General features: G+C 40.0%; 1 protein-coding gene across 1 annotated transcript in view; it reads right to left on the reverse strand.

Moving 5' to 3' along the window:
• LOC306752260 (F-BAR and double SH3 domains protein 2-like) overlaps window positions 1–13,074 on the reverse strand; it is a gene marked incomplete at both ends in the record, with an annotated part of 34,217 nt that overhangs the window by 20,567 nt on the left and 576 nt on the right. The window contains 3 exons of the mRNA XM_079236011.1: window positions 227–303; window positions 7,763–7,808; window positions 10,671–10,768. Of these exons, the coding sequence (XP_079092137.1) occupies window positions 227–303; window positions 7,763–7,808; window positions 10,671–10,768 (221 nt within the window). The remainder of the gene's footprint in view (window positions 1–226; window positions 304–7,762; window positions 7,809–10,670; window positions 10,769–13,074) is intronic.

Raw genomic sequence — 13,074 nt, forward strand, 5'->3', positions numbered from 1 at the left:
AAAGTGTTCTCCTCTAACGGAAAGCTCCACGTGTTTATACATAGAAAGTAACATTTTATAGGCGTATGTCTTCTTCTAGACTCTCCTCTGAACATGCAGAGACGGATACATATCGGAGCTAACCGATGCTACGCTACGACTGGCGAGTAGGCTCGTAAAAATGGGGCGGGACTTAGCAATGACGTGAATGAAAACATAAATAAATAAAAGGTGAGACGGTCATTACCCTTCGTCTGCTGGTTTTTCTGTTACGCTGTCCGGCCATTCCCTCTTTAGATACTGATTGGCCAACTTCTGGAGGGCCTGGAGGAGAAGAGACACAAAGCAAGAGGGTGACTAGGGCTGGGCAATATACCGGCTTCAAATTTCCATACAGTATAAATTTTTCATATACCGTGCATAACTGTAACAACTGTTGTCGCTCTTCAGCAGGCAGCAAAATATAATGTTCACCGCTCACCCCTGAGGGCGCAGCTACTTGTCTTACGTGTCATGGTTATAACAACAATTAATAACCCACAACTAATGCTCTTTAACAGGGTAAAACACCATGACACAACAGTTTGTGACAAACAATTCATAATACTAATAATTGTACATTTTTAAATGACACCGCCGAACTGCATGCTGGGTACAGCTCGCCCATTATCACAACAAGAAGAAACTCCGTCGCTACATTAAAAAATTGAAAAGAGCGATGCAGGAGGAACAATGAGAAACCAGAGATGCACCAATACACATATGCAACGCTGATTACTGTGTGGTATTTGTTACAAATGTACGTTGGTACATCAAGGGTGATAAGAAGCTGAACATGGAGGGACTTAGGACCCAGAGGAATGTAGGTGAAAAAACAGGAAGAGACAGACCGGAAGACACGCCGCTACACATTTCCTGGGTCTCATCTTCAAATACGACACGCCGCCGCCGCCACCGCCACCGCCCCCACATGACCTCGTCCTATGAACCATACGGCGGATAAATAACTTTTCTTAGAAACACCCCACTATATTTAAACTCCTCGCTCTCAAAGTGACCCAGCGCGGCGTGGACCCGTCGGAGTCGAGTGGTCGGCTCACTCGCTGTAATTCATTCAGACCACATTCACCCCCAGAAATATATCAGGTTCCTCCACCACGTCCCACAGTGATGTTGAGCTTTGAAGAACAGAAATAGCAGAGTAAAAAATGAAAGAAGATATATTCAGACAGACAGACAGACAAGCGTAAAGACAGACGTAAAGACAGAGGGGCAGACAGCTTTGATGATCTAAATGAGATCGACTTATAATTTATAGGGGTGGGGGAAAAAATCGATTCAGCATAGTATCGCGATAGTTTGCGTGGCGATATTGAATCCATACACGGAAGCCAAGTATCGATCTTTTTTTTATGTAATCAATTATGGGAGGCATCGGAGAAAGAAATGAAAAATGTGCCGTCCGCGTGTAAATCAAACGTCTGGACTTCCGGTCACTCGTAGCGGCGCTGCTGCACAGCTGCTGCGCGGCGCACAGGACAAAGTCCGCGACACGGCGCTGGTCAAAGACGTTAACTCAAGCATAAAGCAAACTGGCTGCTGGTGCTCTCGTAGCGCTGGAAGCGGCCGGTGTTACGGTTTAACAGGCGGCCGTGTTAACTGGTGACTTCCGGGCGAAAGTCGCCAGTTAACACGGCCGCCTGTTAAACCGTAACACCGTCATCCCGACGCAGTTCCTGGAGAAGTAATATTATGAAACAAGACACGACGGCGCTTGATGCTCCGACGTCTTTGGGTTTTCCACAACAAGTATAAAGCAGAAATAGTAGTTATTTTCATGGTGGATGGCAGAAATGGAAACTCTTTGCACGGAGATAAACCACAGAGATAAGCCCCGCCCCCTCTCTGGCGCGTCCAGCTCGAATGACGCGACAATGCAGACTGTAACACAAGCTGTTCAGTTTGTCAGGTGCAACATTTATGAAAGTGTTGGTCAGTTTGTCTGCTTGACAATCACATTTTGCTGCAATAAAAATTATTGAAGTGAGATGAACAGACTGAAAATACAATATGTTGACAAAGTTTTCTTTTGTGGACAATTTCCGTTGAAAAAAAGGGAATAAAATCGCAATACTCAATATATCGCAGAATCGTGATAGTATCGAATCGGGACCCAAGTATCGTGATAAAATCGAATCGTGGGACCTCTGGTGATTCCCACCCCCAATAATTTACTCTTCAAATCATTTTTTACAGAGTAATTATCACAATTATTATTATGCTTCTGGTTAGAAAGACCCATGAAAGCTACAGCTAATTGGGCTTTTTGTTTGTTTGTTTTGTTGTTGGTATAAAACAACTTTGTTTGGGAAACCGCCACATTCATAAATTGGTTGGTACAAAAGAAATGGTCGCCGTAATCACTTTGTTTACGCCACAATAAAGAAAACAAGTAAACACAGGGGAGAGACGCAGACACTCGCCCAAGCTGTTGTGTTGCATTATGGGAGTTGTAGGACACAGCCATATTGGATGTTGTCAAAGTCTGACTTTACACACGTGAAGTACTACTAGATCAATGTACAACCCCTTTAAAATGTTGAAGCACCACATAAGGTTATTTGAATTGGTGGAGGAAGTTAGTTTAATTTGACTCACAAAAATAATCATTTTCATAAAGATGATTAAAAGTGAGATGAAGTAACTCGATCTCATCAGATGAAGTTGATGTTGACAAAACAGCATAATTTACAACAGAAAAAGGTTATAATTCGCAAAGGTATCATATTACGACTTCAGTATTGCGATAAAACGCTCTGGTGAGTCTCACCAGCACGAATAAAATATATGAGGGGAACATTTTACTTGTTTTCGGGATACAAGGCAGCGTTCCACTTCATGTCAAAAAGAGACACCGCGTTTTTTTTTTTAAGCGCCCATCAAGGAAATGAGCCTCGTCCATCCTTCCTCTGTCCTCTGTCATGCGGCCCTGAGGCCTGAACTCGTTGGTTCTGGTGAGCTCGATGCCAAAGCTTCAAAAAGCCGCCACAAACCCGACCATTGTAGGACTCAGATAGAGGCCGAGCGAGCCCAGAGGACACGCCTGAATAGTGTGATGAACAAGAGGACGACGAGGAAGAGCCACACAGAGGAGGACATTTTATCACGACGGTGTGATTGGAATAGCAATCGGCTAATGGCTAAAGCAGCTTGCAGGTGTAAGAGAACCCAAGAGAAAAAAAGGGGACGTGTAAAGAGAAGAGATTTGAAGAAGAAAAAATACAAAAAGAGGCAGAGGGTGAAACCAGAAAGAGGACGAAGTGTTCCAGAGATGCTCTGACCCACTTTGATTCAGCCCACTGGCAGCGGGAGTCTAAATGATCACATGACTGACACACAGTGGACACATTTTATTCATTTTGAGGAGCTGGAAGTAAATCATTATTTTCCAATTAACCAATTCATTGTTTTGTCTTTAAAAATGGAGGAAATATTTGAAAATGTGCCCATAAAAATGGTGATATCTTCAGATTTCCTTGTTATCCAATCAACAGCGTGAAATCCAAAACATTAAAAATAAATAAAAAAACACAACTGTTCATTTTCATTCATTTAATCAATTATTGAAATATCTGGTGCTCAATATTCTGTCGATCTACTCATCATTTCACCTCAAATTTTTTGGTCCGTATCCTCATCCACTACACACTCTCTAATAATTTATTATTTCACCTTTGATCGTTGCGTTTCTCATTGAATTGTTTGGTCCATAAACATCTTTTTTTTCCAGAATATTTCTGATAGCCAATGAACTAAAATATTTATTATCATCAACCACTTTGTTAAATTTGCATGAAAATACAATTAAAATTAAAGCTGCTCGCAGCTGTTACTGGGCCCTCGCTTCCAGCACGTCGGGGACGCCGGCGGGTCGCCGGCTCTCCCGGCCTCGAACATCCGCCTGGCAGGCGAACGTTCTCGGACGGACGAGCCGGCGACCCTTCGGCTTACCTCGACGTGCTGGAAGCGAGGGCCCAGTCACAGCTGCGAGCAGCTTTAATTTAGAGGGAGATGTGTGTATATGTATGTATATATATATATATATATGTATAGATATATATATATATATATATATATATATATATATATATATATATATGTATATATATACATATATATATATATATATATGTATAGATATATATATATATATATATATATATGTATATATATATATATGTATATATATATATGTATATATATATATATGTATAGATATATATATATATATGTATAGATATATATATATATATGTATAGATATATATATATGTATAGATATATATATATATATATATATATATATATATATTATATATATGTACATAGATGTTATATATTTTTTTTTTTATTTGTAAATATGTATATAAATGCATATACAGATACAAATATGTATTAAAAGTGATCATGAGAAAGTATTAATATCATGAGTAGTAGGCATGGTCCACGATCCATGAAGCAGAAGGAGGTAGAGAGGACGGGCATCAGCAGGGCCGCCATTGTAGGAGGCAGGACTGGCTCTAGGCACAGCCACAATCCATGGAAACTTGAGGCGAGGAAGCACAGAGGCTCCCAAAGAAGAAAGAAAAAAGCAAGCTGTTGTAACTCAACTGTACTTTGTCAAAACTGTTCCAAAGTTAACATGCTTTATGAGAGGCATGGCTTGAAGAATTCTGCATGCCAATATTAACTCATAGTCAGAGCGCCACCTACTGGGAAACTATGGCAATTTGAACTAGAAATGAAGGACGAAAACGAAATTGGCCGACTTCTGGTACGGTTTAGAGCATGGTCCCAAGAGAGTTATTTTTAAGTTTATATGTGGCACATACGCCTATCAAATATTGTACATCTATGTTGAACGTACTGCAAGGGCTGCTTTGTTGAATTTAGTTGAATTTACCCCTAAGAAGTTAATGGGTCCTTTTCTTTTGAACACAATGATATACAAACACGCTTTTGATATATTTGCATGAAATTGAACCCTTAATGATCCACAGAGAATTTTGTACAAATCGAAGCCAGCGTTTAGGAAGATAAGAGGAAAAATATGTTTTTATCAAAATTCAAAATGGTGGAAATTCTAAGTCGGCGGACTATAGTGTGACCACGTACGTTTTTGTAGAGCAGACACAACCGGACATGTGTGCTAAATTTCAGGTCAATTGGTGATAGGGAGCAAAAACTGCGGGCTTTCACAACTCACAGGTTGTCAAAAAAAAACACGTTTTTTTAGGGGGCGCTATCTGACTTCAGTTTAGAGCATGGTCCCAAGAGAGTTATTTTTAAGTTTAAATAAAAGTTTGCAGTTGTAGTTTTAACTATGTATTGTAAGCTCGAGTCATAATTCATCTCTTATATCTATTTCATATCAAGGTCTTCAAACAACTGTATTTGTTTAAGTTTCTCAACAACAAGCTTTTGAACACATCACAAAAACATTATCCTTTACTTTTTACTGAAAGGAGCTTGAACGCATCATGGAACCACCACTTTTAATCCCTTCTCATCTTCAGGGATACGCGACTAGAAAGCAATAATGCCAATCTCCGGATCACGTATTATATTTTCAGAATATAACTTAAACTGTGTAATGAGTCTCCGGTCATTTTAAAACATCCAAAATATCGCCGCGCTGCATTAGAATATTCAGCAACCAAATCAGAAACACTGAAAATATCCACAGCTGAGACGCTGGAAGAAGCGGTCTCAGACCTGCATTCACCAGTATAATAAAACTGCTGTGAAATAATAACTCCTGGTCAGAACTGTGTTGTTTTGCACGGTTCTACCAAACATCTGACTTTCAAAACAACGGTATGAGTTGCTCATGCATATCCAATAAAACACACATGTACACGGTTACAAAGGCTCTTCCTGCAGGCGGATCTCGATCACAAACGAGCCTCAGTGTCACTCATCTTTCCATTACCTTCTCACTGCATTCATGCAACATTTAAATACATGTAAAATACACAAACCGATGCAGGTTTCCAGTCTCTAAAAATGTTTTTTTAAAACATACACAGCACAGACGTTGATGACTACATTGACGTTTCAACAGAGCAACAGAGGAGGAGGATCCCTCTCCCCGGATGGACAGAAGCAATAGATGTCATGTGACGAGAATTAATAACGTAACGGAGTTACAGCACATTCAATAAATATGACAGAAATTATTCATATAATGAGTAGTAGGCATGGTCCACGATCCAAATAACCACAATCCATGTCAGCAGAAAGAGGTAGAGAGGAGGAGCATCAGCAGGGCTGCCATGGCAGGAGGTAGGACCGGCTCCTGACAGCCACGATCCATAACTCCAGCCAAGCAATATAAATAATGTACAAACGAGCGTCAGAAATTTTCACACTGCTCACACTGAACGTAAATAATCCTCATAAACCTGAAATAAGAAGTGCCGTCACCCATTGGGTTGTGACCGTTATGAAGTCGCTGCCATTTTGGCTTTTTTTGCATCAGATGAGCGGAAGCGACAATATTTGGAACACGGCAGAGTGATGTAGAGACGGCGTGTACGGCTCGGGACGCAGCAACGACCTGTCAATCACCTTGTAGCCCCGCCCTAAAGCGTCCCCTGCTTTATGGTCTGTTTGACTCTAAATTACCATAATTTACTAAATAAACATCATGCTGTATTGAAAAATACTTGAAACTAGAGATTGAGACAAACTCATGTTTATAATGTTTACTGAGGGACTAAATCAAGAGAGAAGTAGAGTAATTTATAAAGACTTCTATACAACCAGAAGAGTCGCCCCCTGGTGGTCAGGAGATATAATGCAGCTTTAACACATGAAGCATATACTTCTATACAACCAGAGGAGTCGCCCCTTAGTGGTCAGGAGAGGGACTGCAAGTTTTAAGACACTTCAGCATCGGCTTCACTCGGCAGAGGTTGCCGCCTGGTTTCTCTTTACTTCTCGTGCAGATTTCCATCTAACTGACGTTTACATTTATTACATAGAGTAATGAAATGGACAACTTTGCTATTTACTGGCCAATTCGTAGGTTTCCTCTCACACCGACGGCTCGCACAGGCTGTTTTAGTCTAATTTATAATAAAACTACATAATTTTAGAAACTCTTTAGGTGTTTTGTGTGTCGTAGTAACAAGTAGAAAAGCGGCATGAAAAGAAAAGACGCAAGTAAAGCACAAGTCTCAAAAATTACTTTCCAACACTGGTTCAGTCTGGCTCATTTAAGACTGTCCATTCACAACAAGCGCTGCTCTTTTCAACCCCCCCCCCCCCCATTTAGGACCAGATGCTCACGGGCAAACATCCAACCGGCAACCTCACATGTCTAACGGCAGACATGCCCCCTTTCTTCACAGACGCAGTGGACATTCCTCACAGCACTGCAAAAAACCCGAACACGGCCAAAGAAGGCAAGAAAAGGAATTCCTCAGGCGAAGGGTTGACGTCTGCAGGAAGCTGCGGGCCGAGACAACACAGCGAGGAGGAAGCGACTGGATGTCTCTCGTTGCGGTGTGGTGTTTGTTTTTCCCTGTGGCCGGTTAGCGCTCATGAGCCACGAGAGAACAAAGAGCTTTCTCAGGGACCACATCCTCAACCCCCCCCGCCCCCACTGACTGTCGTACGGTGTCTTTGGGGGACACCGTCGTGAAAGCCAATCTGTATTTTTTGGTGACACAAATGACAAGGCAGGGCAGCGATGACGTTAACGATGAAGATTTACTCACCTGGGCGTAGTCCCTCTCGACAGCCGCCCTCTTTTGACTGAAAGTCCTAAAAAAAAAAAAAAGAGGAGAAACAAGGAGGCAACATGAATTATCTCAAAATAAAAATGTATATTCACATAGACAGTATTGGTAACATCAATATTTCACATGTTCTTACTTCAAGTGAAGGTTAGTTTCTCCATTTAATGTATTATATTGATAATGTCAGTCCAGTTTTGATAGAGCAGTTCGATTGGATTATACAAGCTGAGTTCCCGTCACTCAGTTCATCAGGCGCTGCACGGTCACTTCTCTTATATCTATTTTATATCAATGTCTTCAAACAACTGTATTTGTTTATGTTTCTCAACAACAAGCATTTGAACACATCACAAAAACATTATCCTTTACTTTTTTTACTGAAAGGAGCTTAAACGCATCTTGACTCTTTTAACCCTTTTTCCTCGTCTTCAGGGATCCGCGACTAGAAAGTAATAATGCCGATCTCCGGCAGAATATAACTTAAACTGTGTAATGACTCCCATGTCATTTTAAACATCCAAAATGTCGCCACGCTGAAGATTTAAGGCACTTTTTTTGTTGATGTTTTTGACACTTTCACAGCTCTTCTTCTCAGAGCTTCAGGCGAAAAGGCACTAAACTATAGGTTGTAACTAAGTGTTTTAACAGCAACAACACCACAGATATCGGGCTTCTTCATCTCTAACAGTTATGAAATCGCGATATATACACAACCATGGTTACAACAAATAACGGTTAATCCTGCATGAAATATTCAGCTCCTAAAATCAGAAAAACAGAAAATATCCACAGCTGAGAAGCTGGAACAAGCGATCTCAGACCTGCATTTACCCGTTTAAATAAAACGGCAGTGAAATAATAACTCCTGTTCAATGGAACAATCGTATTATATATGTAACGGTTTGTTCTCGTTTACGTCAAGCCGGCCTTTGAAAACAAAACTCCACATTTCTATCCTTCGGCAACGAAAGTCCAGCTGTCCGTTCACACAGATTCTTTGTATTTTTCCTGCTGTATCCCCCAATTATCGCATCCGCCGCCTCCCTCTTCCTGCGGCGCTTAACACATTTCTAACGATGCGGATGGACATAAGTCTCCAGAAAGCTGAAAGTCTTCAGTCAGTGCTCGCACGCTGCTGTTGAATGCATTCAAGGAGGTATTTTGTAGTTTTAAAGATTTACTTGGGCTTCTCTTGCCTTTTCTGTGGTGGGTTTCAAATCGACGCGTCCATGAGATGTTGATGCAAAACTGCACTTTTTGTTTGTCCTGCTAGATTTAGAATCGCTGTAAATGCTTTCACAAATAATCCTAAAATGTGCCGAGTAAAAGGGAGGTATGTCAGGAAATATTGTTCTATATTCTTGTGTTTGATCGTTTCAGGCTTGATTTACACAAAAAGGAACAAGGCGGACGATAAATCAAGTTGAATTCATACAAAAAGTCGAAGAAAAGAAGAGAGGTCAGCGCCCTGGGAAAGAAAAACTTAAAACAACTCCACAGCAGCAAAATCATCATTAAGTCATTAAACATGCTGAGACTTGACTGCGACACACAATCTGGCCTACTTCCTGGGAGCTTCCCTCTCTTCCTCCAGCCCCCCCCCACATGCTCTCAAACATTCACTTCCTGTCGTTTTCCCCAAATGGAGCTTTTGCTGACGAGCCGATGCAATTTCCAGTTTGCTGACTCATTTCTCGTCAGAGATCGGGGAGTGACGGTGACCCCTCCAAGTTATGTACCAGCGGAGTTTCTTTCACATCGTTTCTGCCCAGACTGATGTGAGCGAGCCTCCCACGGCGGCGCGGCTCACGGCGGCGGGAACATTTGGCGGCTCTCTTTGACCTCAACTTGAAGGCCGTTCGGAGGTTCAGAGCTCCGCCACCGACAGGAAGCGAGGAAGCGGGGAGCCGGTGGGCCGCCGACTCAACCCCGAGGCTAGTATTATTATTATTATTATAATATTGTACTTACAGAGGTTTTAGTAAAACGTTATAATCGCTTAGTCATGTTAAGAAGCTTACAGAATTATTAAAACTTAACAATCTTTTCTTTTTTTTATGTAAAAGCACACGTCTCTTCACAAGGGTCACGGTAGTTTAGCAATTTAAATTAATTAAATCGACCCTGTGGACGAAGAGATAGCACAGTTTTAGTTTTGAAAAAACACAATTTTTTCGAAATTCGAAAAAAAAGGGGCATCGTGTTTATAAGGTTAAAACGCCGACGCATCTGAACACAGACGGACCAATGCAACAATGTAACATGTTTACGCTTTGATCTCTGTGGTATACGCTGCAGATGAATGTTTCAAAACATAATAATACAAACTTTAAAACCAACTGTTTGGCTTTTTAATCAGATGTGTGGATAAACCAGTGAAGTGTCAACATAGAGGGCAAAATAACCTTATTGGAACAAATATAAGGCGATGCGTTTCTGCAAATTGAACAGTAACAAATTCACAACAGCAGATGTTTGATTGGCTCTGACGGAGAGTATTTGGTGCAGATTTTTCAACGTATTCATCATGTAGACGTAAAAAAACTGAATGTTTGCACAACGGGGGGAGTTCATCACATCATCATGTCCATTGTTGCTTTGTGTGTTTAATGAGCGTGCGTGTAAATCAAGAGAGAAGTAGAGTCATTTCTATAGACTTCTATACAACCAGAGGAGTCACCCCCTGGTGGTCAGTAGAGAGAATGCAGCTTTAACACATGAAGCATTGGTTTCACAAAACAAAAAGGTAGAGTACACAGAACAGTTTTTTCTTTACGAAGGTCTGCTTTAAAAACATCCGTCTCATGGTCAGAGTCATCTTATAACGTGAATGTAAAAAGTTACTCCGCAAACCACCTCGTCTATAGTTTGAACTCCGGCCGCTCACCTCAGGTCCTCCAGGAGGTCACACTCCGTCTGGTGTTTGACTTGTAATCTGCTCATCTGCTCCACGTGAGTGTGTTTCAGCTCCTGGGTGACCCGGACCTGCAGGGGGAAGAAAAGATGGTTTATCAAAAAGAGACTTTGGCAAAACATTTCTTGTGCGTTTACCGACAACTCAGAAGCCAACCAGCGTTAACTTGGCTGAGCTCGCAGCGTGACAATAAGCTGCAGCTGCGGCCAGGTGAGAGTCGGCCTCTTCGGGTTTCTGATTGGCCATTAGATTAATTATGAAGAACACTGAACGGGTCTTATTACTGTTAACTGGGAGGTTCTTCTATTATGAACCGGATAAAAGTTCCATAATCGCAAACAAAAGGAAAATATATACATGATATAATTCTTGTATTTGTAACATATGACAGTGAACTCAACATCTTTGAGTTTTGGACTATGAGTCATATAAACAAGTCATCTTTGACTTTATATAAATAAATTGATAATCAACTGTTTTCTCACTCAAATGTGCCACTCGATGTCTCGCAAGTTTTTTTTTTTTCTCTTCCTACTCAAGACTTAATAAATATTCAAACTCATGACAAATATGGAATTCAATTTGCTAAACCAGTCTTTCGATGTAGTTTTTTAATTCACATCTAGTGAGTATTTATGGTCGAGGGATGGTTTAAAATAAACAGTGTGTGTGTTAATAATGAAGGAACATGTCACATTGTGTGGCTCATTGACGTTTTAGTCAAAGATAAATATGTTTGTGTGAAATTTACCAAAATATGTGATTTTTCATGTAAAAATGACAAATATTTCCTACTTATTTTTCTTTAATGTGAGGATTTGCTGCCGTTTTGTTCTGTGCGACAGTAAATCTTCATTACCCTTGAAGAAGACTCGACACTGTACACTTTTTTTGCATTGTGGCTATTTTCAGTTACACTTATTTCGGTTTTCAATCATTAGATTATTGATGAAAATAACACGTAGTGGAGAAGCAGACCCAATTAAGTGGCCGAGTACATGATTATGTGATTAAAGACATCAATAGCCTGATTGGTGTCTAAGTCAACTTCACAATAAATCCAGTAGATCTCTCCAATAACACAACTTAAAACCAACCAGCTGACTGGTGTTGTGGACTAAGAGTATTCATCTCCCCAGAGATTCGACATCTGAAATTGAACCATGTGTAAAATATAGTACAGTACTAATCACCCAATTAGTCTGTCAAAAGAAAAACAACTAGCAACTATATAATTAAACTAACATTTCCAATAAACAAATGCATTTAAAATATCCTTTTATCTTTAAGTAAGCAAAAAGATAATAGCAGCCTTTTTAGATAATGAAACACTTGGTTTGTTGCAGCCCTAAATTACGAGTTCAGTCCTAAACTCCAACGTGAGGATCAAGCGGGACGTAAAACAAGTTCCTACCTGAATGTTTCTCTTCTGATCTCAACATTAAAGCGCTTAAAGAATCAGGAGAAAAACTTCCTCACACTCACGTAACACAAGTTCAGATCATTCTGTATATTTTGCTAGAATATAAAGTAATAGTTAAGCATGAAGTTAGTGAAGGTGAGCTCCTCTCACCATCAAGGAAAAGGCTTCTGATTGGCCAGGAGATCAAATTAGGAAGTGCAGTGGGCAGATTGCATTCCTGATCATTATTTTAATTATGTGACTGATTGAAGTTCATTAATCGTAAATGTTCACATTGAAGCTTGTGGCTGTTATCGTCAATCATCATCATTTATCAAAATGTCTGCCAAGTCAGAGAGCTTAACTTCATATTCTCAAGAAGCCGTGAATGTAATTAGTTAATAATTCAGGACAAACATTTAAGTATTGCCTCAACCTTCTTATTTGTTAATTAAAATGCCCAGAGACAGGGGGAAATTTTAATTAATTTAATAAAAATAAATATATTTTTGCAATTGAAGTTACTAAACAAAAAAGTAAGGGAAACCTGAATTTATTTTTCTTCAGTTCACAACATTGTAGTTTCAAAATGTACTGGGTTTGAAAAAATAATCGTCAAATATCTGCTGCTGAGCCATGTTATTGAAATATGATCCCACATGAACATTTTTTTCGCACAGAACGAGACTTTACAGAGATTTGTGTGTTTCTACATTTATTTATCAAACTAAAACGCTTAAAACACAACTTCACTCTTAAACTATGTTGTTTATTCTAAGTTAATCAACTAATACGTGACAGCAACGATTGTTTTTTTTGTTCGTTTCCACCAAAACTTCGCTTGGACGAGAAGAAGAAAAAAAGAAATGCACCAAACTACGACCAGAAATCTGTCAATTGAATGTTCAACAGGTCCAAACGCGCTTAAATGACACAGCACAACTTAATGTGACTTTCTGTTCAACAAATTGTGGA

The sequence above is a fragment of the Taurulus bubalis genome, assembly GCF_910589615.1.
Source record: "Taurulus bubalis genome assembly, chromosome: 2".
NCBI classification, from domain to species: Eukaryota; Metazoa; Chordata; class Actinopteri; order Perciformes; family Cottidae; genus Taurulus; species Taurulus bubalis.